This window comes from Hyperolius riggenbachi, chromosome 2 (genome assembly GCF_040937935.1).
Source record: "Hyperolius riggenbachi isolate aHypRig1 chromosome 2, aHypRig1.pri, whole genome shotgun sequence".
Lineage (NCBI taxonomy): Eukaryota > Metazoa > Chordata > Amphibia > Anura > Hyperoliidae > Hyperolius > Hyperolius riggenbachi.
Window position 1 is genome coordinate 264,723,935 of NC_090647.1, and position 25,809 is coordinate 264,749,743.

At 46.3% G+C, this 25,809-nt stretch overlaps 1 protein-coding gene across 1 annotated transcript in view; it reads left to right on the forward strand.

The window, feature by feature from the left end:
• Positions 1–3,818: 3,818 nt before the first annotated feature.
• Positions 3,819–25,809, forward strand: part of LOC137544962 (multidrug and toxin extrusion protein 2-like) — a 115,969-nt gene continuing 93,978 nt past the window's right edge. Inside the window, exons 1-3 of the mRNA XM_068266060.1 lie at positions 3,819–3,959; positions 11,274–11,375; positions 24,297–24,365. Coding sequence (XP_068122161.1) covers positions 3,819–3,959; positions 11,274–11,375; positions 24,297–24,365 — 312 coding nt within the window. The remainder of the gene's footprint in view (positions 3,960–11,273; positions 11,376–24,296; positions 24,366–25,809) is intronic.

Below are 25,809 nucleotides of genomic sequence, written 5' to 3' on the forward strand. Positions count from 1 at the left end.
TACAGCACATGGGACAGCAAGCTAGAGGTTGAAAAAGAAGGCTGCACACGGGGATCTGTTGCTTTTGAATGACAGGGATGAAAAATGAAAGGTTGTGAGGAAATGCACATGGAAGAAGGGAGCTGCTGTTGGAAAAGGGAGGAAGGGTGCTGCCTATAGAAGACATGCTACAATACATGGGGGGTGTATATAGAAGGGGGCCCCTAAACATAGAATGGGCTATATAGACACTCTCATAGGGAGACTGCTGCACATAGAAGGGGATTGCTATGCATGAAAGAACAACTGTAACTGAAAAATTGGAGTACCATAAGAAAGTTCACCAAGGAATGCAAACATTTTACATTTGGCTTTGGGTACCATACCATTAAAATTCCAAAGAGCAGCAGGGTTTCTGAAAAGTCATTATATTAGGTTTAAAAAAGTTTAAGTTTAACAAAAAAACATAACTGTTGTGAGGTCTCTCTCCTAAAGTGAATGGGAACCGCATTTAAAAAAATGAGACAGATACTTACCCAAAGAGAGGGAAGACTCTGGGTCCTATAGAGCCTTCCGGCTCCTCTCCTGGTCCCGTCGTTGCGGTGCTGGCTCGCCTGGTAGCAGTATTTGACTAAATTAGTCAAATACTCCTTTACCCGGCCGAAGGAGGCTTCAGAAATCTTCAGGGAGCCCGAGTGCTCCTGAAGAAGGGCGGCCCTGTACTGCGCCTGCGCAAGCACGCTCTCTAGCACGCTCACGCCTGTGCAGTATGGAGCCACACGTCTTCGGAAGGACATGGCTCCCGAAGACTTCCAACTACCCTTTCAGCGGGGGATTGAAACGTGGGGAGGGGGATCCAGCACAGGTTAGAGAGCACCGAGAGAGGAGACGAAAGGCTCTGTACGACCCAGAGCCTTCCCTTTTCTTAGGTAAGTATTTGCTTCATTTTTTTTTAAATGTGGTTCCCATTCACTTTAATCTCCCACATGCGCATATTTGGTCTGCTAATGAGCATGACAATATCCTGCCAGAGTGGGTATCCCTCTTCCCTTGGTGTGTCTGCACCACATATTTGTCAGCATTGCAGAGTTCCTATTGTGAAAGTGGCAAATCCTACCCTTCTTGTAAACCTGATGGGCAAGGGAGCTGTTTAGGAACCACCCAGAACCTTCCCGCTCCTCTCTCAGTGCTCTCGTTCCTGCACTGGATCCCTGTTTGAATCCCTCACCCCGGGGGACTTCAGAAGTCTTCGGGAGCCGAGTCCTCCCAATTATCGCCGGCTCTGTACTGCGCCTGTGTGATTGCGCTGGTGCAGTACAGAGCCACCCGTCTTTGGGAGCACTCAGGCTCCCCGAAGACTTACGAAGCCTCCTTCAGCTGGGGAAAGCAATATTTGACTAATTTAGTCCAACTTCTGCCGGGGAGCCAGTGCTGCACCGAGGGCACTGGGAGAGGAGAGGGAAGGCTCTATAGGACCCAGAGCCTTGCCTCTCCTTAGGTAAATATCTGCTTCATTTTTTAAAATGCGGGTCCCATCGACTTTAAGGGAAGGGCAAAATTATGCTGCCATTATGAGTAACTTATCCTCCTCAGCATTTCATTTCCCTGCAATTTTTGTATCAAAAGCAGTACAACTTCTTTTAAGCGTTTCTTTATATTGTATACATTTTGTGTAAATTTTTGCAAACTCCTTGCAAGTTGTGGTCTTGGAAGCTGTCCTTATGCATGCGTACAATATAAAAAAGCAATTAAAAAACAAAACAAAAACAAATGTTTTTCTTTATTATTTGCAGCTATGGGCAGTAGTGGTGCCCACAGATTTTTTTTAAATCTTAGAATTTTTTGTATTGGATCCAAAACAGATGTTTGTGTTGATTGAATTTTCTGCTTGATGTGATGATGCTGCATGCGCCCTACACCAGCGGGCACACGCAGCATCATCACATCTGGCAGAAAAATAATTTTATTTGTATTCGATTCAATTTCTGTGTTGGATTCAACTGCCCCCAACACCAGGGGGCACCCGCAGCATCATCAGAGGGACACTCCGGGGGGCGTGATCGCCGGGGGACAGAAAGTGGATGAAGAAAGAAGAAGAGGATATCACCTGCGGTGCAATGTGACAGAAGTGCTCCTGGCAGGGCCAGGGCAAGGTTCACCACCAACAGAGGCTGAGCAGCCCAAGTGCGCCCCCTCCCCCCTCCTTCTCCAGAGCCACAGCCGAACAATATATGATTCAGCAGCAGCATGAACATACATGACTCCTCAACAACAGTGCCTACTCACTGTTTTAACCTTCTGCCGCCCGCGTCACGCCAGTAGGCGTGGCCGCGGCGGCAGCCCCAGGACCGACTAACGCCAATTGGCGTAAAGTCCTGGGGCTCTGTTTTGCATGAGATCGCGCACATGGTGCACGCGCATCTCATGCTTGGAGGGCGGAGCTCCGCCCCGCTTTCAGAGACTGTTAGACGGCGATCACGCCGTCTATTTACTAGGTGCAGCGCTGCGATGAGCAGCAGCGCTGCACTGGGGACAGCCGTGTGACACGGCTGTCCCCATGGGGGACAAGAGAGCGATCGGCTCTCATAGGCAGAAGCCTATGACAGCCGATCGCCATAATTGGCTGGCTGTTGGGAGGGAGGGAGGGAGGGAGGGTAGAAATTTAAAGTAACGTTTTTTTTTAAAACAAAACAAAACAATAATATTTATTAAAAAAAAATAAACATGGGGGGAGCGATCAGACCCCACCAACAGAGAGCTCTGTTAGTGGGGAGAAAAGGGGGGGGGGGAATCACTTGTGTGCTGAGTTGTGCGGCCCTGCAGCTTGGCCTTAAAGCTGCAGTGGCCAATTTAGCTAAAAATTGCCTGGTCACTAGGGGGGTTTAGCCCTGCAGTCCGCAAGTGGTTCAAGTACGGCTAGAGGTACCAGTCGAGTCCTGACTCCCTCTGGCAGAGCCGTAGATGCTGAGAGGGATGTTCAGGAGAAGGGGGTAGAGATTGTCGTCAGCATCACTAGATTCTGGGCTGTGACAGCCACAAATGCGGCTTAAAATATACGATCAGGGAACAAAACCAAGTTTTGGATACCGGTTTCTTCTTTACATCATCAGACATTTGGAGAATTGTGACTGACTCCTCCACCAACCCCCCCCCCCCCCCATGGTCACAGCACCACCTGGTTCTAGTTGGAGCCTGCTGCTGATCTCAGTGAATGCACATCGCTGTCAGCGAGTGTTAGGGGAGCCAGACCCCCAACTTCCTATGCAGAATCTTTTGCACAGCAGCAGACAGAACTTTGCCTTAAAGCAAATATTGCCTTGACAAAGGAGCCCTACACAGCTCCGGAACGTTGACCATATCTTTACATAGAACCAATAAAGATTGATTTTGGATGTGCCAGCTTTCTTTCTTGTTGATTATCACTGCACAATGTTGGAATATTAGCAATTTTACCGATATTCTGCTAGCGGCTATTTCTGGTGCCCAAATTTCTGCGGCGTCCATTTTGCATGTATGCCTAAAATGATGTGTCTGTTTGTAAAATAAGTGTGTTATGTAAAGAAAATATTTGGAGACAAACAACATTAACTTAATAAAGTAATTACCAGAAGACAAAAATGAAGAAAAGGAAAAAAAGTGATATTCTCCCATAACTCAGATCATAGAAAGTGCTCCTCCCAGGGAACTGAAGGCTGTGTATACTGCCTATCTTGACATCTCTAACATTCCACCTGACTGAGACTAGATGTAGTGTGACCATTCCATACCTCACTATATCATCATGCAGTGTTAGCATTTGTGTCACTTTTCAAATATACTTACAAAAGACCCCAGCAACTATGACAAGACAGAAAGAGGGAGCTACTGAGAACTCTCCTCTATCAGGGAAGCCTGGAGGATTTAGGACTTTTTTTCATCAACTGATACCAGATGGATTTTGTTACGAAGCAAAGAAACTGCTTCAGATGTCCATACCTGTGGTAAGTAACTATTTTCATGATTTAGCACAGAAGTTCTAAGTTTTAATCAAGCATGTGAACATTTCACTAAAATGTTAGTATGATTAGTATTTATATAGCACCAACATCTTCCGCAGTGCTTTATAGAGTATATATACACTGTAGACTTTTCACTGTCTCTCAGGGGAGCTCACAATCTAATCACTAGCATAGTAATATGTCCATTGTAGTCTAGGGCCAATTTAGGGGGAAGCTAATTAACTTATCTGTATGTTTTTGGGATGTGTGAGGAAAGCGAAGGGCCCTGAAAAAAACCCATGCAGACAGGGGGGAACATACAAACTCCCTGCAGATGTTGCCCTGGTTGGAATTCAGACCAGGGACCCAGCACTGTAAGGCAAGAGTACTATCCATGATGCCACTGTACTGCCCTAATAAAGAAATACTATAGAAATAATAATAGTTGTACACTAAATGCCAGGGCAACAAGTGAACTGTTAAATTAATATATTTTCATGTCCTTAAGTAATTTTTATTATGGCATTGTTTAGTATAATGCATACTTTCTAAAGCTTCATTGCAAACACAAGGTTACACATTTTGACAAGATATAGCATGGCCGTGACAGACGTAGCAGGACATGAAAAGTAGGAGTGTTAAACGTAAAAGACATTTTTTGGAAAAAGAGGGGTCTGCAGTGGTGACAATAACTTCATAGAAAGGACCACAATGGCAATGCAGGGAGGAGGCCAAAATGGGGACACTAAACATAGAGGTGGCAACAACAGAGATACTAGGTACATGAAGGAATACATATTGGGGACACTATATACAGTGAGGGGGACCCATTGGAAAAACTAGAATAGAGGACCTGCATTGGTGACAGTAAGTACAGGGACAGTGGGGAGTCAGGACATTAATTACATGGGGGAGGCCACAGTGAACATTTCAGGGACAGAGAGGGGACCACAGCATTGACACTAGCTACAGGGAATGTTTACTGGTAGAACAAAAACTACGAGGAGGGGCCACAGTGGGGATCCTTATGTTAGTGAGCATACTTATGATAGAGTGGTGGACACTAACTACAATGGAGGGAACCACACTGAAGACTAGTGTCAGGGAGGGGGCCTCAATAAAGACACCAATTTCTTTGAAGGGGAACTGGAAAAACATAACAGGGGAGGGGAGGGGGCATTAACTACAGGTTGTGGCAAAAGCGGGGCATTAAGAGGAAGAAAAACAGGGAGCGCAGAGCACTAAATACAAAGGAAGACCATAAGGGGAATGTTAAAGGAGGGTGGGGTGGGATGGGGGAGACAGGGGCATACTGATTACAGGGGAGGGGGCAAACATTATAGGGAGCGGACACAGAGAGGGAAACCCCTCAATAATGCAAGCACCCTCACTTATCTGCCAGCTACTTATCTACTTACCACTTACTGCATGTCAGTGTTCAGCTAACTGAGACAGCCTTGTACCCAGAACACGTCAACAATTCTTCCAGAACCAAAACAATCCTACGAGAATGTTTTACTGTCTCATCATCACTAGCTTTTAAATATATTTCAAAGTATTAAAGTATATTATATAGGGTTTAACAATAACTATTTCTTTCTTTGAAAGGACTGTATTGATTATTAATATTTATATATACATACACATATGACAGTTTTTCCTGCATAAATAAAACCGCTAGAGTTCTGACACTACCACTTATGTTATTGTGACATATCTGACTATCACTTACTGCCTCACATTTATGTGCCTGCTGCTTACTACCTGTCACTTGCCTACCTAAACTTTGATCCTGGCTAACATTTGTCTGCCTCTCTAAAATGGCCTGTCACCAGAATACCTGTTACAGGTTACACTTAAATGCCAAGTGCCTACAGGCAGATTCAGGGCCGGTTTAAGCCACACGGGGGCCCTGGGGCAAAAGTAACTTGAAGCCCCCTACATCACCCCAGCCCAGCGAAGTCAACCCCCGAACCGACTGCTGCCCCTCGTGGTCTCGCATAGACTTCTCCCATGGCCCCCGCACATTGTGTAGCTCAGCTGCCTTGTAATAACTCACCTGTATCAGCTGCTCCATTCTGTGCTTTGCCTTCAGCCCTGCTGCCTGTGTCTGCTCTATCCGGCACGTTACGTGGAAATAACATGCACAGGGTCATAGAGGCAGGCAGCAGGCTGAAGAGGGAGTACAGGATGGAGCTGTTGCAGGGACAGGTAAGTTATTACTAGACAGCTGGGTAGGGCTATAACTACATCAGGCCCCTCTGCAGAGATTTGTTTGTGGACACCCCCTTGGACCAGAACAGAGACATACCAGCAGAATCAATCAGTAAAGAAAATAAGAGTGTCGCCCAAGAAAGTCCCACAAAGCTATGTATGCCATGTTCCAACAAGCTATTCAGTCAACTATTCAGACATTTAAAAACAATCACCAGAATTGCACTTTTATTTAGCTTTCCTGTATGACAAGAAGACACCCAGCACTAGGGGAAGAGGGAAACAAAGGTGAATGAGGGAGGGCAGGGGCCAACCAAGAGGGCTTCTGAGCGTTTTTCAAATCAACAGTGATTTGGAAAGCAATTGGCTAATGTTACCCTATGACAGTGTTCTCACAGCAGCATTGTGATTTTTTTCAAAATCACAAACACACTGCATGTAGCATTTTTTGAGCGATTCATTCAAAAATCGCTCTGAAAATCATTTCATAGAATCGCACTCACAAATTGCTAGCCATTGCTATTGCGATTTTGGCGTGTACTAGCCCAGAGAGAGGAGGAGTGGAGAGAAATTGAGAATAGCCTGAGATGGAGCAGAGAGCTTATCTGTATTGCAGTCCAACATCACACAGAGGCTACTTGATACTTGTAATAGGATTCCTGTCCCTGCCGGTCTCTTACACAAGTCAGAAAGCAGCCCTCCTGGAGTCTAGGGACTGTCAAAAACTTTTCAACTTGTATATCACTTTCATGCATTCATTATAACAATGGGGAGAGACAAGACAGATGTTTGCCCACGGACCCTCCAGGCAAGCTCTGCATCATGCTGTGTATATTTACCAGCTTGCCTGCCCTCTAATTGCACTTTTATCAGCTAGCCTAGTGTTTCACATTGCCTTACAACAACAAACCTGAATACACCAGACACCAGACCAGCCTTGAATCACTGAATGAAAGGCGGCCTGGGGGAGGCCTGTGTGAGTCTGCCTTCCACTGCAGCTGAGCTGAACATGCAGGCATATGGGAACAGTCTGAAAGACCACCTGGGGGGCCCAGCAGAGGTCAGAGGCCCCGGGGCATTTGCCCCTTTTGCCTCTATGGTAGCGTCGGCCCTGGGCAGATTGTCCTTCTGTTCTTCTATTCTTCTGTCTTCTACGCCTTTTTTTTTCTGTTTTTATGTTCTTTAATTCTTCTTGTAATGATCTGCTCAGCTGCCTGTGCAGGCAGGCAGCTTTTTGACCATTGTTCAGGTCTGCATTCTGCAGGTCTCTGGAAGAGAGACCTTTTGTCAGTTTTTCAGCTTGCTGCTGCTGAAGAATTTGCATACGTTTGGCATGCAAATTGCCTAGCCACATCCTTTGTAGGCTTGCTCTATATATACCATGTGATATCACAGACCTTCGCTGGTCATAAGGGTTCTTCCTGTGAAACACTCTGGGGAGTGTCAGCCTTGCTCATTGTTTAAATATTAGTTTAGAGTAATTCCTGGGACTGCACTCGGCAGGTTTCCCTAGTGCAGTTAGGATTGCATATCTGTTTTGTCTGTCTGTTGTGATTGTCCTGTCCCTGCGGTGGTCGACAGGAAGTCGTTCTGATCTTTGTTCTTGGAGTATAGCTGGAGCAGCGGTTGCTACCAGCTATCTTCTCTATCTGTCTTGCCTGGATCGCACTCGCCTAGCGCAGCGCTAGTGCTGTGGATCCGTCTAATCTCCATCTCTCTGTCTCCCTGGATCGCACTGGCCTCTTTTCGCTAGTGCCGTGGATCCGTCTGATCTCCATCTCTCTTTCTCCCTGGATCGCACTGGCCTCTTTTCGCTAGTGCTGTGGATCCGTCTGATCTCCATCTCTCTGTCTCCCTGGATCGCACTGGCCTCTTTTCGCTAGTGCTGTGGATCCTATCTCTCGCCTGTTCCTGTTTTCGTGTGTCTGTCTTGTCTGCTACGAACGCTTGCTGGAGGCTCGGTGAGGTAACCGTTAAGCAAGCGCTCGCGTCCTCTGTTTCATGTTTGTCTGTCGGTGGTTAGTTAGGCGTGTTTGTCTCTATTGTGCTTTACACGTGGAGACCGCGCATAAACGCGTGCACTGTTGCGAATGAGTGCGGTGTTCGCGTTTAGCTAGCGTTTGTTATTTTCCGTATCTCCTCATTGTATGATTTGCTGTGCCTTTGCTACGCTCGTGCTCTGTCTTGCTGTAGCCTTGTGTCATGTCTGGCGATCGCACCTCTCGCGATCGCGTTCCTGCTTCATATCTGCTGTGGTGTGTGCACCGTCGCGGGTTGGCGACTAGTTTGGTGCACACACAATCTGTCTCTGTGCTCATTCTCAATCGCCTCTCTTGCGATTGCGTTTCTTCCCTTCGTACAATTCCTGTCTGGCGTGTGTGGTAGGGCAGAGGAGCTGTTCCTCTGCACTCCACAGCTCCACCTGCCGACAGGAATTTCCCTCTACAGGTGCATTGCACCTTCTGCTGGGTTTCCTCAAATTATACGCTTGTGGAGGATTTCCGCAGTGTCAGCGCACGCCTTGTGAGCTGATCACGGAGAGAATTCCACAATCGTTACACTTCTAAAATATTAATTGGAACTGGCTACTAATATTTAGAGGTTTGACTACCTATATGTCAAGGTCCTGTCGATCTTGGCTCTGGTGATTGGTTCGTGCACTCCCAGAGTATGGAAGTGGACAAGGGTCACCAGCGCACCCTGCAAGGGATGATGAGCCATCACCCCTATTGGGCAACAGAATACTTTGCTTCCTGGTGCCCACCAGGTCATGACTAACAGGGCTCCCCCACCAATAATGAGAAGAACAGGAGGGGTAAACCTTGCAGTAAGAGAAAAAGAGCGAACCGAAAGGACAGGACAGGATTATTACTCTCATGATGGGATGGACTGAGGACCGACTGGATTAATAAGACAGGACAGGCTGATGACAGGAGGCCTTGCTGGACTGAAGGGACATGACCAACTGGTAACGGGACTGACCGATGACTGGACTGCCTGATGACGGGACTGACTTATGACAGGACTGACTGACAGGGGTTGACCGGAGTCACGAGTGGCGTGGAACACACCGCGGCTGCTCAAGACAGAGCAGCACTGAGTGTCATTTGGTCAGAGTACCCTGGCTTTCATGCCAGTACCGCAACCCCGACCCTGCACGGCTATAATTACATCATGGAAGTGCCTGCCGCAAGCTTGGGAAGGCATGCATGCCGCTCCTGGAAATCTGCTGAGATGGCGTCCGGGGAGACGTTCTCTGGACCCTGGGACTGGTGAGTATGACACTATACTGAGGGGTGTCTATACTGTGGGTCACGTCTTGCTACCTATACTGGAGGCTACTTTTGGCCACTTATACTGAGGGGGACAACCAAAACTTTGTTGTGGGGCCCATAAATTATAGCTATGCCTCCAGATGAGCTTCACATTCAATGGATTACCCTAGCATGCATGGGCCAAAAGGGGTTAAATATATTATAAAATCCATAAAGACTTTTATTTACTAAAAAAAAAAAAAAAAGATCAAACAACCATTGTGGGTGTGCGGTAAAAGCATATACTATAAATGCAGAGCTGGGACAAGGTCCTCCAGCATCCAAGGCTGAGACACCAAAATGCACCCTTTCATCCCTCCCACCCTCGTTGTCACACACTGATTGCTATTAGACTAAGAGGCGCCCCAGGGCCCCCAACCCCCGCCAAAACCTTAATCTCTACTTATTTGGCTTACAGTCACTGCCATGTATCCCCTTTTCCTGATTTGTTTCTGCTTCAAACACTTTAGGGGAATGATAGCTGAGTTAGTTGTGCGCCCCCTCCTATACTGCGCCCTGAGGCTGGAGCCTCTCTCACCTCTGCCTGGGCCCGGCCCTGCTAAAATGTCAAGAAAAAGGTTTGAAACACATCTATCTCCACACACTATAAATATATTGTGCGCAGCTTCCCCTTCTGTTGAGCTGATGGCCAGGATTCACTTTAGTGAATTCCTATACAGCTATTACTTGTACATGCATGTATGTCAGTTTGTGGTGTATGCACCATTATGGTGCATTTCTAACCCACGCATATATTTATTTATTGTATTTATAAAGCCCCAACATATTACCCAGTGCTGGACATTAGTTAAGGTTACAGACAATATTTAGGGGTGACATACAGCAATAAGACAATACTGGAATACATGCAATCATGCATGCATGATCATTCAGCACAGCATGAGTACTAGGTAATGCTTAGTCAGTCACTGGGTGGCAGCAAGGAGATTAGGCAAGTCTATTTCACTCAAGAGTTCACTCAGGTCCATAGGATGGGTGTACAGTAATGGAGGTGCATGAAGAGGTAGGGGACATAAGGTGGAGGACCCTGCCCGAAGGCTTACAATCTAGAGGGAGAGGTAGGGACACAAAAGGTAGGGGACCAGAGTTCAGCTGCGGATTTAGAGCACTGGTGAAGGAAGGGGGAGGGGGTGGTAGGCCAGAGTGAAAAGGTGAGTTTTGTGGGCCTTCTTGAAGATGTTGAAGGAGGGGGAAATCCTAATGGGGGAGGTAGGGAGTTTTTATTTTTGAAGCAGCTCTTGAAAAGTCCTGGAGGTGTGCATGGGATTGGGTGATCCAGGGGGCAGTCAGGCGAAGTTCATTGGAGGAGCGGAATGAGCAGCTAGGTGTATACCTATGAGTAAGATGGGAAATGTAGGTTGGGCAGGTTTTGTGGATAGATTTGTAGGCCAGGCACAGTATCTTGAATCCGATTCTTTACTGGATAGGAAGCCAGTGAAGGGATTCACAGAGGGCAGCTACCCTGGTGGAGCGATGGGAGGAGTGGATAATTATATAGTATACTGTATATTATAGAAATTATATAGATAACTATATAGTAATATATATTATAGTTCAAAGATGAGGTATATCAAATGCAGATATAAAAACCTCCTAAATAAATAATGTGGTTCCCAGCATTCTGGCATCTTGTTAAACACAAAGCGAACAGGGACAAGATACTGATTAAACTGCTCACTAGCACTTGAACTCACTTATTGGTTACATATTTCATTCACAACATTTTAAAACACCATTACTTGTATAAGTGAAAATATCTATTTTTCAGTTTTTATCTCAGCTTCTGGTATATCTTGTGGTTGTGGTGAGCTCCATATTCTGTGGCCATTTGGGTAAAGTGGAACTGGATTCAGTTACGCTCGCTTCATCTGTAAGTATACATTTTATTACAACTGACCTGTATAGTGTAAATTCCAAGTGTGAATAGTCCCTTGAAGCATAAAATACTTTATATGCAGCTTCTGTGACCCTTATTAGCAACAATGCTCAAATCTCAGATTTGCTGATCTGTTTACTTGAACCAGCCAACCAACCAAGAAGTAGAGTAAGGGCTGGTTCACACTGCAAGAGCTTATTAAAGTGGTCTAAAGCTCAGCATTTCTTCTTTGTTTTAAAAGATTATTTCCAGCCTTAAACCTACCAGCACAAAATGTAGCAGAACAGCATTCAAACCAATAAACACAGCACTTCATTCTGCAATGGAAAGCTCCTTCAGCTTGAGATCTGCATTGGAAGAGTTGATAACATTCTCTTTTGGTTAAATTCCTTTGTTGATACAATTCGTTACAGTCAGCCACAGAACTGAAATGGGACTGTACTGAGCTGACAAGCAGAGACAGATGAGACATTTTCACTAGATAGCTGCTGTATTTGTATATTCAAACCTATGAACAAAATGCAATGGCAACTTTTCAGAGCAGATTAACTGTACTTTGGGAGCTTAAATTTGTAAACAGGCAATATTTTACTTGTGCACAAAAGCAAATATGGTAACTGAATGGGTAATAAAAAGAGTTTTATTCCACTTTAAGCACTAGTGATTTGAAAAGTTTTTGCTAATGCAATGCTATGGGTGATTTTTATAAAATGAGTAAGAGCAAACTCATCGCATTACATTAGCAAGAGCTTTTAAAATCTCAAAAATTTTATATTTAAAAAAAGTCTTTTGTCTCAAATGTCAACATACAAATACTCAAAAGATCTTTTCTCTGCCTGTCCTCCCAAGAAACAATTACAAATTAACACTTCATTAGCTCTCCTTTTAAAATCCTTTGGGATACTCTGGAAAAGTCAGAGGGGTCGGAGAGGCAGTGGGTCCAAAAACAAACACCAGGGAAACAACAACAGGGAAAGTGTAACAGCTTTGACAGTGAAGTCTAATAAACATAGCTGTCCCCAGGAAAGCTCCATCACAGCCACACTTGGCAATGCCAGATCAATAAATAATAAAACAGCAACCATATAGTACATAACCTAATAGATCTCTCTGATCTGACCTTTTTGACGGAGACCTGGCTTGGGGAACATGCAAACCCCACTCTGGAAGCTGTTGTGCCAGTTAGCTTCTCAGTCTTCCACTGTGAGAGGCAAGACCACAAAGGAGGGGGAGTTGCCATATGCTTTAGATCTTCTTTGAACATAAGGTCTCTGGCCATAGGCCCCACTGAATACTTTGAATGCCTGGCAGCCCAACTCTTAGCTGAGAAAAACGTCAACATATTGCTTATATGCCACCCCCAAGTAATGGCTTAGCCTTTCTTAAGGAAATCTCTGAACTAATAACCTGCCTGTGGAACACCCTAGATGGATCATCCTGGGAGATTTTAATGTATGGGTGGATGATCACAACTCAGACCTAGGAAGAGAACTACTTCTCAAAATGAATGAACTGGGTTTCTCTCAGGCTGTCAACCTCCCCACCAACAAGAAAGGGCACACTCTAGATCTTATATTATATTCTGGACTTTTAATATTACACGTGGAAATAAACCCAGTGGTATGGTCAGACCACCATACCATCCACTTCTCTCTGACAGCACCAGTGATAAAACACAGAGGAAAAGAACTCATAAAATACCTCTCTTTGAAAGATGTCTCACCCCAGCACATCCAGAATATCCTCAACTTCGATGGACTGACAAATCATTACTCAGATGTAGACTCCATGATCCTGACCTACAACCATGCTGAGTCATCTGCCTTTGACATCCTTGCTCCAGTATGAATCAAACGGTCTACACCACTGCACCATGCACGGTGGTTTGATAGCTCACTAAAGGACCTAAAGAAAGAAGTGCGCAGACTAGAAAGAAAATGGCGCAAGTCTCAGCGTTCAAAATATAAACACATCCTTGTCTCTTACATGAGAAGCTACAGCCAACAGGACAGCCCAATTATTTCACACAGTTGACAGCCTCTGTAACCTATCCTGTCAAAATCCCAGTATAAACGCCTGAAAGGAGCTATGTGAGAAATTTTCTTGCAACTTTTCTGACAAAGTGTCCTCCATACGGTCTCTTATTCAGTCCAAAGCACCTAAGACTTACTCAACACCTGGTGCCGGCAAGAAAAACCTAACACCCTGGACTGACTTCAAAGGCATTAGTGAGGAAGAGACCTCAGACATCCTCTGTCACCTCTGCCAGACAACCTGCGACCTGGACCCTGGACCAACTAAGCACATGCTGAAATGTCCTGACCTGTTTGTACCAGCATTTTACAAAATAGTCAATTGCTCTCTGCAAGCAGGGAAGTTTCCTACCTCTCTAAAAGAAGGAATCGTCAAGCCTCTTCTTAAAAAACCTTCCATGGATCCAGATGCAATTAGCACCTACAGACCTGTCTCAGAAACACCACAGCTGAGAAATGGCACTCATCCAAGTCTGCAACAATCTGCTTAGGCAAGGAACAGAGGGAAATGCTCCATCCTAATCCTGTTGGATCTCTCAGCAGCTTTTGATACAGTTGACCATGAAATCTTGCTCAGCAGACTTCAGGAGTACTGTGGCATCAATGGCTCAGTCCTCAGGGGGTTCAGATCATTTGTGATTGACAGAACTCAGAGAGTATCCCTAGGACCTGTCATGTCCAAACTTGCACCTCTAAAATTTGGAGTGCAACAAGGATCAATCCTACCCCCTCTGCTGTTTGCAATCTACATGTCAACACTTGGTACAATTGGTACAATTATCCAACAACATGGTATGTTGTACCACTGCTATGCCGATGGCACGCAGCTATACCTGTCCTTCAAACCTGGTGGCACAGACCGTACTCCAAAAATAAATTCTTGCTTAGCTGAGCTACAGGCGTGGATGAATGACAACTGGTTGAAACTGAAAGCTGACAAAACTGAGGTCCTTTTTGTCCAAAGTCAGTGCTTGGCATCAAAACAGCTCTATCCTAAATCAACACCAATCAGGATTGGAAATTCAGACAGACAGCTCCGACCTTGTGCGCAGTCTTGGTGTGCTAATCGATGCAAAATTGAGCTCCTGAAACCAAATTTCGGCTGTAGTCAAATCTTCCTACTTCCATCTAAAGAACATTGCAAAAATTAAACATCTCATTCCCCCAGAGGATCTCCCAACCCTAGTTCATGCCTTCATCGCATCACGACTGGACTGCTGCAATGCCCTCTAAGTAGGCCTCACAAAAAAGGACCTGTACCGCCTACAATTAGTGCAGAATGCTGCTGCCAGATTGCTAACAAACCAGCCCCACCACTGTCACATTACACCGACTCTTTGCTCACTGCACTGGCTACCTGTAAAATGGAGAATACTTTTCAAGTACTGTTTACATTCAAATCCTGGGCTGGCACAACTTGGGCCCTGGATACATGAAGGACTTGCTGAAGCTGCACCACACCTCTCACAACCTCAGATCAGCAGATTCCATAAACTTGGTCACTCTCAGAGTGCACCTCAAAACCTTCGGAGCCAGAGCTTTCTGTCATGCTGCCCCTACCCCTTGGAACTAGTGTTGGGCGAACAGTGTTCGCCACTGTTTGGGTTCTGCAGAACATCACCCTGTTCGGGTGATGTTCGAGTTCGGCCGAACACCTGATGGTGCTCGGCCGAACTAAGAGCGCATGGCCGAACGTTCCCCGAACGTTCGGCTAGCGCTGTGATTGGCCGAACGGGTCACGTGGTTCGGACCCCGAACGCGCTCTGATTGGCCGAACGGGTCACGTAGTTCGGCCCGAACGCGCTCTGATTGGCCGAACGGTCACGTGGTTTGGGTAAATAAATACCCGAACCACGTCATCACTCCGCCATTTGTCTGTGGGTTTAGCTTTGGGTAGGCAGGCAGGGTAGTTCGCGCTCCAGCCACGCTAGCCAGGGTCCCCCCAGTCATTGTGTGTCGCTGCTGGGAACAGTAGTACACCGCTCGCTCAGCCACACTATATAGCATTGTGTGTACTGCCACTGTGTACCTCGCTCAGCCACGCTATATATAGCATTGTTTACTGCCACTGTGTGTACACGGCTCAGCCAGACTATATAGCATTGTGTGTACTGCCACTCTGTGTACACCGCTCAGCCAGACTATATAGCATTGTTTACTGCCACTCTGTGTACACCGTTCAGCCAGACTATATAGCATTGTGTGTACTGCCACTCTGTGTACACGGCTCAGCCAGACTATATAGCATTGTTTACTGCCACTCTGCATACACAGCTCAGCCAGACTATATAGCATTGTGTACACCGCTCAGCCAGACTATATAGCATTGTTTACTGCCACTCTGTGTACACCGCTCAGCCAGACTATATAGCATTGTGTGTACTGCCACTCTGTGTACACCGCTCAGCCAGACTATATAGCATTGTGTGTACTGCCACTCTGTGTACACCGCTCAGCCAGACTATATAGCATTGTGTGTACTGCCGCTGTGTGTACACCGCTCAGCCAGACTATATAGCATTGTGTGTACTGCCACTGTGTGTACACCGCTCAGCCAGACTATATAGCATTGTGTGTACTGCCATTCTGTGTACACCGCTCAGCCAGACTATATAGCATTGTGTGTACTGCCACGGTGTGTACACCGCTCAGCCAGACTATATAGCATTGTTTACTGCCACTCTGTGTACACGGCTCAGCCAGACTATATAGCATTGTGTGTACTGCCACTCTGTGTACACCGCTCAGCCAGACTATATAGCATTGTGTGTACTGCCACTGTGTGTACACCGCTCAGCCAGACTATATAGCATTGTTTACTGCCACTCTGTGTACACCGCTCAGCCAGACTATATAGCATTGTGTGTACTGCCACTCTGTGTACACGGCTCAGCCAGACTATATAGCATTGTTTACTGCCACTGTGTGTACACGGCTCAGCCACACTATATAGCATTGTGTTTACTGCCACTCTGTGTCTGCTGGGAACAGTAGTACACCGCTCACCCGCCACTGTATAGCATTGTGCTCTGTGTCGCTGCTGGCAATAGTGGTACACCGCTCACCCACCACTGTATAGCATTTCTGTACTGCCACTGTACTGCTGCCAGTCAGCGTGTACTTTAAGGATAAGTGAAATGAGGAAGAAATCCGGTGAAAGAGGGAGGGGCAAGGGAAGAGGTGTTTCCCCTGACGGTTCACGTACAGGCTACAGGGGAGCACCTAAGAAAACCCACTCAATACCGCCCATGTTGTCCAGGACAACAACCCTCACAGATCCAAAAGAACAGGACCAGATAATTACTTGGATGACCTCTCAAGCGTCCAGCAGTGGGTTAAGCAGCACCAGCACATCACGCACGAGGTCCGAGTCCTCAGCCAGTTACAAGGAGCCAGTGGGCACAAAGCTGACACAACCGGCAGCGACACCACGCACACAACTGCCAGATAACCAGTCCGATGAATTACCTCAGGACACAATGGGGTATTCGCAGGAGCTATTCCCAGGCCAACAAACTTCCACCTTTGAAAGGTCAATGGAGGAACAGCCAGAAATGTTGTGCCCGGATTCACAACCATTAACTGTGGGAAATGCACCGGGCACTGAAATACAACAAGGCGAGTCCGAGGACTTTAAAACCCAAATCCCAGAGCAAGTTGGGCAGGAGGGGTTGCAATTGCAGGAGGTCGGCCGAGAAGATCTGGAAGACGACGTTGGAGTGAGCTGCGCAGAGGTTGTTCTGGGGAGCTCTACTCCACGGCGGCGGCCCCCCACAATGACATATGACGAGTTTGAGGAGATGGAAGAGGAGGGTATGGACAATGTGGACATAGACCCAGATTTTGTTTGTGAACGAGAACATCGCCGTCGTAGCAGCAGCACAGATGAGTCTGTTGAAGAACCCACTGCTGCACGAGTTCGCCTTGTGCCACAAGGTAGGCGGCGCGCAATTTCAGGCACCACAAGCGTGGAAGTTCAAGTGAGAGGCAAAAGAGGCGCAAACAGAAATCGCCAGCAAGGCAGGTGCTCCAAAGTCTGGACTTTCTTTGAAGACTGCACTGAGGATGTTACCATGGCGATTTGCAAGGTGTGCAAGACCTGCCTGAGCAGGGGGAAAAGTATTAACAACCTCTCCACCACCAGCATGAGCCGCCACATGCTATCCAAACATCCCACTCTGTGGGCAAACTCGACAGGACAGGGTACCAGCAACACTGCCTCCCTTGGGTTCACCAGACTCACCACTAGACCCGCCTCAGCAGCAGCAGTAGCCCAGCCATTGCGTGGTTCACAACATTCACAAACATCAGACGACGCTGACACTGTCACTTTCCGGAGTAGTGCTCTTGAGGTCTCCCAGTCTTCATCAAACACAACAACCAACAGCCCTTCAGTGTGCAGCCCTACGGTTCAGTTGTCTGTCTCGGAGATGTTTGAGCGCAAGAGGAAATTGCCAGCAAATGACCCCCGGGCCGTGGCAGTAACAGCCAGCATAGCCAAGCTTCTGGCCTGCGAAATGCTGTCATATCGAGTGGTGGAGACAAACAGCTTCAAGGGCATGATGTCAGTGGCCATCCCACGTTACGTGGTTCCCAGCCGCTACCACTTTGCGCGCTCTGCAGTGCCTGAGTTGCATGAGCACGTGGTCAGCAAAATAACCCGAAGCTTGAAGAATGCCGTTGCCTGCAAGGTTCACCTCACCACTGACACCTGGACGAGTGCGTTCGGCCAGGGTCGATACATCTCCCTTACCGCGCACTGGGTGAACCTTGTGGAGCCTGGCAGCGATTCCTCACCTGCTACGGCGCGGGTGTTTCCCACGCCGCAAACAGCTGCACCGCCGTCCCTCCCACTGGATAACAACAGCAGCACCTACCTCTCTGACTCCTTCTCCTCCAACGCATCTCAAAGCTGTACCTCATCCGGAAACGCGAACCCAGCACCAGCAGCAGTAGGATCGTGGAAGCAGTGCAGCACAGCTGTTGGCATGCGTCAGCAAGCATTGCTGAAGCTGATCTGCCTTAGGGATAAGCAGCACACAGGGGAGGAAATTTGGAGGGGAATAAAGGAACAGACGGATTTGTGGCTGGCACCGCTGGACCTGAAACCGGGCATGGTTGTGTGTGATAATGGGAGTAATCTCATTCGCGCTTTAAGGTTGGCTAAGCTGACACACATCCCTTACCTGGCGCACGTGATGAACCTAGTAGTTCAGCGGTTCCTGAAGACATACCCAGGCGTGGCCGATCTTCTGTTGAAGGTGCGACGAGTGGCCAAACATTGTAGAAATTCAAGTACTGCTTCGGGGGCACTCGCCAAGATGCAGGAGCGCTTCAATCTCCCCCACCATCGCTTGCTGTGTGATGTCCCTACGCGCTGGAATTCTACGCTGCACATGCTAGCCCGCTTTTGCGAGCAGAAGAGTGCAGTGGTCCAGTACATGACGGCGCAGTACCAAGGCGCATCCGGCCAGCTGCCAAGCTTCTGTGGATCCGATTGGGCCAACATGTTGGACCTCTGCCAAGTCCTCCAAAATTTTGAGCAATCCACGTTGCTTGTGAGCAGTGACAACTCTTCAGTCAGCATTACCATACCACTGCTGTGTTTACTGAAGAGGTCAATGTTGAAAATCAAGGAAACAGCTGTCATGATGCAACTGGGGGAATCTGAAGGAGAAAACGATCAGCGTGATGGTACCAACATAAGGCCATCCGCCTCAGGAAACGCTGGCCCCAGCAGCTATGACGAAGAAGAGGAGGAGGAACAGCTGGAGTTGGAGCAGGAATTTCCTGCCACCACTGACGAGGGCCAGAGTGGTGCACGTTGGACTTTCACAATTCAGCGCGAATGGTCAGCAGAAGAAGACCAGGAAGAAGGTGACGACTATGATGCATCACAACAACTATCACAACGCTCACAAGAGGATGATGAGGATTCTGGTAGGACTCTGGCACACATGGCTCAATTCATGCTAGACTGCATTGAACGCGACCCACGCATTGTGCGCATTCTGGACAACACCAATTACTGGGTTTATACCCTTCTGGATCCACGGTACAAACACAATGTTCCAAAACTGCTTGAAGAAAGAGTCAGACAGGTCAAAATGGAAGAATACCAGCAGGCCCTTGTGGAGACTTTAGAGAGGAGATTGACATCCTCCCCCTCCTCTAGCCAGTTGTACGCCGACAGACTGACTTCCGCAAACCCAGGACGACCAGGAGGGCAGCAAACAACACAAGCCGCAGCTAGTGCCCAAAAGGGAATGGTATCGGCAGTGTCCTTGGAGTGGGAAAATTTACTGACACCCATGCAGCAGCAGCCCACAGAACAGCAAGCGTGCAGATCCACCTCCAACACCGATCGCCTGGAGAAGATGGTCAAGGACTACATGTCAGATGGCGTAGCTGTGTCTAACAATCCATCTGCACCCTTCAACTATTGGGTATCGAAGCTAGACACCTGGCACGAACTGGCAATGTACGCAATAGAGGTGCTGGCTTGCCCGGCAGCTAGCGTTATGTCGGAACGCTGTTTCAGTGCTGCCGGAGGCATCGTCACAGATCGGCGTATCCGCCTCTCCACAGAAAATGCAGACAGTCTGACTCAAATTAAAATAAATCAATCCTGGATTGGAAACGACTACGCAACACTCCAGGACCCCAACCAAGCAACATGACCAATGAACATCTGGGATGGTTTAGCGTTTCCGGTCCCTGTTTATTGAACCTCTCATCTGTATTACATTTATGACTGCATGGCGGCAAAAAGCATTGCTGCTATATCCGCACGCTTTTTGTCCTCATGCAAGGCCTGGGTTGTTGTGTCTCAAAAAGCATGGCCTTCTCCTCCTGCGCCTGCTCCTGTTCCATCACGTGTGCTGCTGCTGCTGGGTTAGCGTTGCCGGTCCCTGTTTATGGAACCTCTCATCTGTATTACACTTATGACTGCATGGCGGCAAAAAGCATTGCTATATCCGCACGCTTTTTGTCCTCATGCAAGGCCTGGGTTGTTGTGTCTCAAAAAGCATGGCCTTCTCCTCCTGCGCCTGCTCCTGTTCCATCACGTGTGCTGCTGCTGCTGGGTTAGCGTTGCCGGTCCCTGTTTATGGAACCTCTCATCTGTATTACATTTATGACTGCATGGCGGCAAAAAGCATTGCTATATCCGCACGCTTTTTGTCCTCATGCAAGGCCTGTGTTGTTGTGTCTCAAAAAGCTTGGCCTTCTCCTCCTGCGCCTGCTCCTGTTCCATCACGTCTGCTGCTGCTGGGTTAGCGTTGCCGCGTGGTCCCTGTTTATTGAACCTCTTCTCTTTATTACATTTATAACTGCATGGCGGTACAAAGCATGCTATCCGCACACTTCTTGTCCTCATGCAAGGCCTGGGTTGTTGTGTATCAAAAAGCGTGGCCTTCTCCTCCTGCGCCTCCTCCTGTTCCATCACGTGTGCTGCTGCTGCTGCTGGGTTAGCGTTACCGGTCCCTGTTTATGGAACCTCTTCTCTTTATTACATTTATGACTGCATGGCGGTAAAAAGCATGCTATCCGCACGCTTCTTGTCCTCATGCAAGGCCTGGGTTGTTGTGTCTCAAAGCGTGGCCTTCTCCTCCTGCGCCTCCTCCTGTTCCATCACGTGTGCTGCTGCTGCTGCTGGGTTAGCGTTACCGGTCCCTGTTTATGGAACCTCTTCTCTTTATTTCATTTATGACTGCATGGCGGTAAAAAGCATGCTATCCGCACGCTTCTTGTCCTCATGCAAGGCCTGGGTTGTTGTGTCTCAAAGCGTGGCCTTCTCCTCCTGCGCCTCCTCCTGTTCCATCACGTGTGCTGCTGCTGCTGCTGGGTTAGCGTTACCGGTCCCTGTTTATGGAACCTCTTCTCTTTATTTCATTTATGACTGCATGGCGGTAAAAAGCATGCTATCCGCACGCTTCTTGTCCTCATGCAAGGCCTGGGTTGTTGTGTCTCAAAAAGCTTGGCCTTCTCCTCCTGCGCCTGCTCCTGTTCCATCACGTCTGCTGCTGCTGGGTTAGCGTTGCCGCGTGGTCCTTGTTTATTGAACCTCTTATCTTTATTACATTTATGACTGCATGGCGGTACAAAGCATGCTATCCACACGCTTCTTGTCCTCATGCAAGGCCTGGGTTGTTGTGTCTCAAAAAGCGTGGCCTTCTCCTCCTGCGCCTCCTCCTGTTCCATCACTAGTGCTGCTGCTGCTGCTGGGTTAGCGTTACCGGTCCCTGTTTATAGAACCTCTTCTCTTTATTACATTTATGACTGCATGGCGGTAAAAAGCATGTTACCTGTGCAAAGAAACATGACATTTTCAGCATTTAAAAGACAGTTTTTCCTTTGAAACTTTACAATCAATTTTCTCAAAAACTATAAGCTCTTTTTCAAATATTTTTTTCCCTCTTGTACCCACTCCCAAGGTGCACAGACCCTGCTAATTTGGGGTATGTAGCTTGTAAGGAAGCTTTACAAAGCACGAAAGTTCGGGTCCCCATTGACTTCCATTATGTTCGGAGTTCGGCGCGAACACCCGAACATCGCGGCGATGTTCGGCGAACATTCTCGAACCCGAACATCTAGGTGTTCGCCCAACACTACTTGGAACGCCCTACCACACCCAGTAAAGACAGCCCCTTCCCTGGAGTTATTCAAATCAAGACTGAAAAGCCACCTTTTTAGCCTGGCATTTCCGGACTTATAGAGTTCTTCCTCTGTATCACAATTTACCAATCAACCAATTATTGGTCTGAGCAATGCTTATGTGCTTTGAGTCCAAATTAAATGTGCTTTACAAATGTTATTTGTTGTTATTGTACTTAGAAAAAGCTCTTGTAGTCCTTCAGAAGAGATTTTCCATAAATACCTGGGTCTAGAGCCACTTATGCAGCACAGTGAGGTAGTGGATAGCACTCCCACCTTGGGAAAATTGCTTTGGTGTATATATTAAAAAGTCGACAATCTGCCCTACACCATTCAATTTTCAATCCGGTGTCACATGACTATATACTTCCTCCTTCAACCCGGAAGGAGGAAGTGTTTTTAGTCACGTGACCGCCGCTTGGACCGCACCGTGGGAGGTGCCAAGGGACGGACGAAGAAGACGTCATGATAGGCAAGATTAACACCGCCGCCCACCCTGCACAAGTGATTTAATTTTAAACGGATGAAATCCGTATAGCAAGTATCTGGATTCATCCGGTTCCGGATTTGAGCGTCCCTGATTGTGTGTGTGGTGGAAAAGGTGAAATGGAGGAAAGTATTCTTGGTGATTGAAATAGGAGTATGATAGGCATACAACTAAAAAAAATTGTGGCTCCGATTACAACAACAACAACAAAACATTTGATTACACAAGGATCAGCAAGGGTAGCAGTCTCTTATATATATTATATATATATATATATATATATATATATATATATATATATATATATATAAGCAGTATATATAGCAGTCTCTATATATATATATATATATATATAAAATCGGATGTTTGTGTGTGTGTATGTACGTGTGTATGTATGTGCCATCATCTTGGTGTACAGATCCTTTACTACCTGGGAAGATATGTTCTAGGATTCTAACAACCCCACTGTATACCTGAGCGTAACCACACACGACCAATCAGATTCACATCAATGGGAAAAATGTAAAAGGCTGCTACTCATATGGTAATAAAGCCAGAGTCCCCAAACTTTGCACAGTAAGGGCTCTTTCGCACTAGGAGCTGTTCCATCCATTTTAAAGGAATGCACCTAGGATGTGGTAATAAAGGTAACAGTGAGTCATTGGGTGACTGTGTTTCAAATTCAGAAAAAGTGGGTGAAGCCATAAACAGCCAGATGATTGTTTGATTGATTTCAATGGAAAAAAAAAATAAACTGCTCCCAATTTAACATTATTGATATCAAGGACCCCAGAGCTCACAAACTTCGTCATTGAGTGACTGTGTGTCACGGTTACAAAAAGTGGACGGAGCCAACAACAACCAAATACACACCCAAGCAACACCGGGTCTTTAGTTGGTATAACCTAAAACAAAGACATGAGTTGAACATATATGCAGATATATAGAAAGCTGTAGAGCCTCGAAAAAAGTTTCTCTGTTACCACGGTTTTCGAAAAAAGTTTCTCTGTTACCACGGTTCCTACTCTAAACAAAAAATGTATCCCGCATTTGACATATATTGTGAAAGATAAGAATGACTTGCCTGAAGGCGTTAAATGGGGTGCAATTTGCATCTAAAATAATATGCGCAGCCATAGGCCACCGTATAAACTACAGCTGTGGTGGTAACTATGACACGATTTGGACTTTTGTATAGCATAAATGTGGCTAGCAGGTAGTGTAGTTGGATAACCAGCGGTGGAGCTTGGCTCTAGCTGAACTCTATGTAGCAGAAGGGAATGCAGGTGTTAGTGTCAAGCATAGCTAGGTGGTAGGCATAGGTAAGGGTAGATAAGTGTTAGGTATAGATATGGAGGAGTTTAGTGGGAGGATAGGAAAGATAAGTAAATAGTAAAGTATTGATAACATTACCAATATTCTCATCACAGGAACAGGAGATAGTAGAATAAAAAGATACTTATACAATATTCTATTATTCGGTTGATCTCATATCTAACATATCTAGCATATCTTTAAATGTATGCTGAATAAATGCTCCCATGGATGGCCAAAAGGCCGAGTGCTGCTGTAGGGTCCACCTGTCACTGCAACTTATTTACAGGTTAAAAGAAAATTACAATCAATTGAGTGAGGCTATATAACCAGCCAATCTGTGTTGCGTTTTTATTTGCACTAATTGTTGAGGAAAACTTACAAACATTCACCCAGATGCTTCATCAAGCAATCTTTTTTTTGCAGATTATAAATATGACTGGCATAACGATTGGTTACGGCATGTCTTCTGCATGTGATACACTAATGTCCCAGGTAAACACACCTCCCTGAATGTTCTTTTTCCCCTTTTATTTAAAATATGGTACATACAAGTTGTAAACCAATGTTACTGATAGCATTGCTTCTGATGCAGCGTAACCCATGTATTTCCAGCCTTCTACTGATTCCTGTACACTGTAAACCCCCTATCTAACTCTTCCCTTACCCTAGGCTGCAAAGTAGAAAACAGTCTATGCACCAGATCAGTTCCAAAAGCAATTTTACCAATTTATTACATCCCCAGTACATACAGAGACAGACACGGTGTTGATGGCCTAACAGCCATTTTGCTAGTCACCTTTGCTTTTTCAGAGGCCAAAACCAAGTTTTAGAACTTACCAAGCACAATTGTATAAATAACTATGGGAAAGACTTAACGCTCCTAGAGCTCATTCCACTACCAAGCGTTTGTTTCATTACAGGCGCTACCCGAGCCGCCAAGCTCCTCCAGAGAGAGCAAATTGCCCCTTCCGATGCTGGTCCCCCATGAATTCCCCCAATCCCAGACTGTTACCTAATGCTAAAATTTCTCTTTTCCTTCTCCCGATACTAACCATAACCATCTTTACACTTCCCTTAACCTTTGCCAAATGCCGATTTTGATTTTTCATCTAAACTTAACCCTTTAAATTACCACTACTGCTAACATATCTCCAGCGCTAGAAATATCCCTAAATAAATATTATAACCTAACTTTGACTGATTACACTATATTAAACTTTGACTGACCCTAACACTAATCTAAGTCCAGAGGCTTCCCGTGTCTTCCTCACCCCCACCTTTGGAAAAAAATGCTTAAAATGTGTGCCCATGGGAAAGTAAATCACTTTCCCCGGCCACATCCCTGCAGATAATGCTTGCTTAGCTTTTCATTACAAAAAGAAGAGGAAAGTATTAGAAATACTAGAGTGATGATTGACTCCAATCATTACAGACAGAAAGATCTCAAAGAGTGGGCCACTTAGTGGTTTTAGCTTAATTACTGCTAGCTTAATGCCTGGTAAGTGGCTTTCCTCAACTCTTCAGAATTGCACAGTTCATGAGATGCTGGATCCTTGAGATGTTTCCATTGCCAGCTAAGTGGAAGCTATGCAAAAATCAGTCAGAATTTTCCTTGCTGTTATATACCCCCTCTCAGCCTCTGATTACATCTGAGGTTGATGACTGGTTGTATGACGCTTCTTTAGCTATACAGGAAGTCCTAAACACTGCCAAAAGTATAAAATCTAAAACACATCTGGACTCAGCAGGTTTTTGGAAAATTGTTTAAAATAGAAAGGGAATAACCCAAAAACCAAAGTGCATAACACATGTCCAGATACCTGGCAAATAGACCGTAATATGCATTCCAATTTCAAAACATTGCATATTTAAATACAGGCCCCATTTACACTTAGTTGGTACGCATTTCTTTTTCTTCTCCATAGCAGTGCATTAT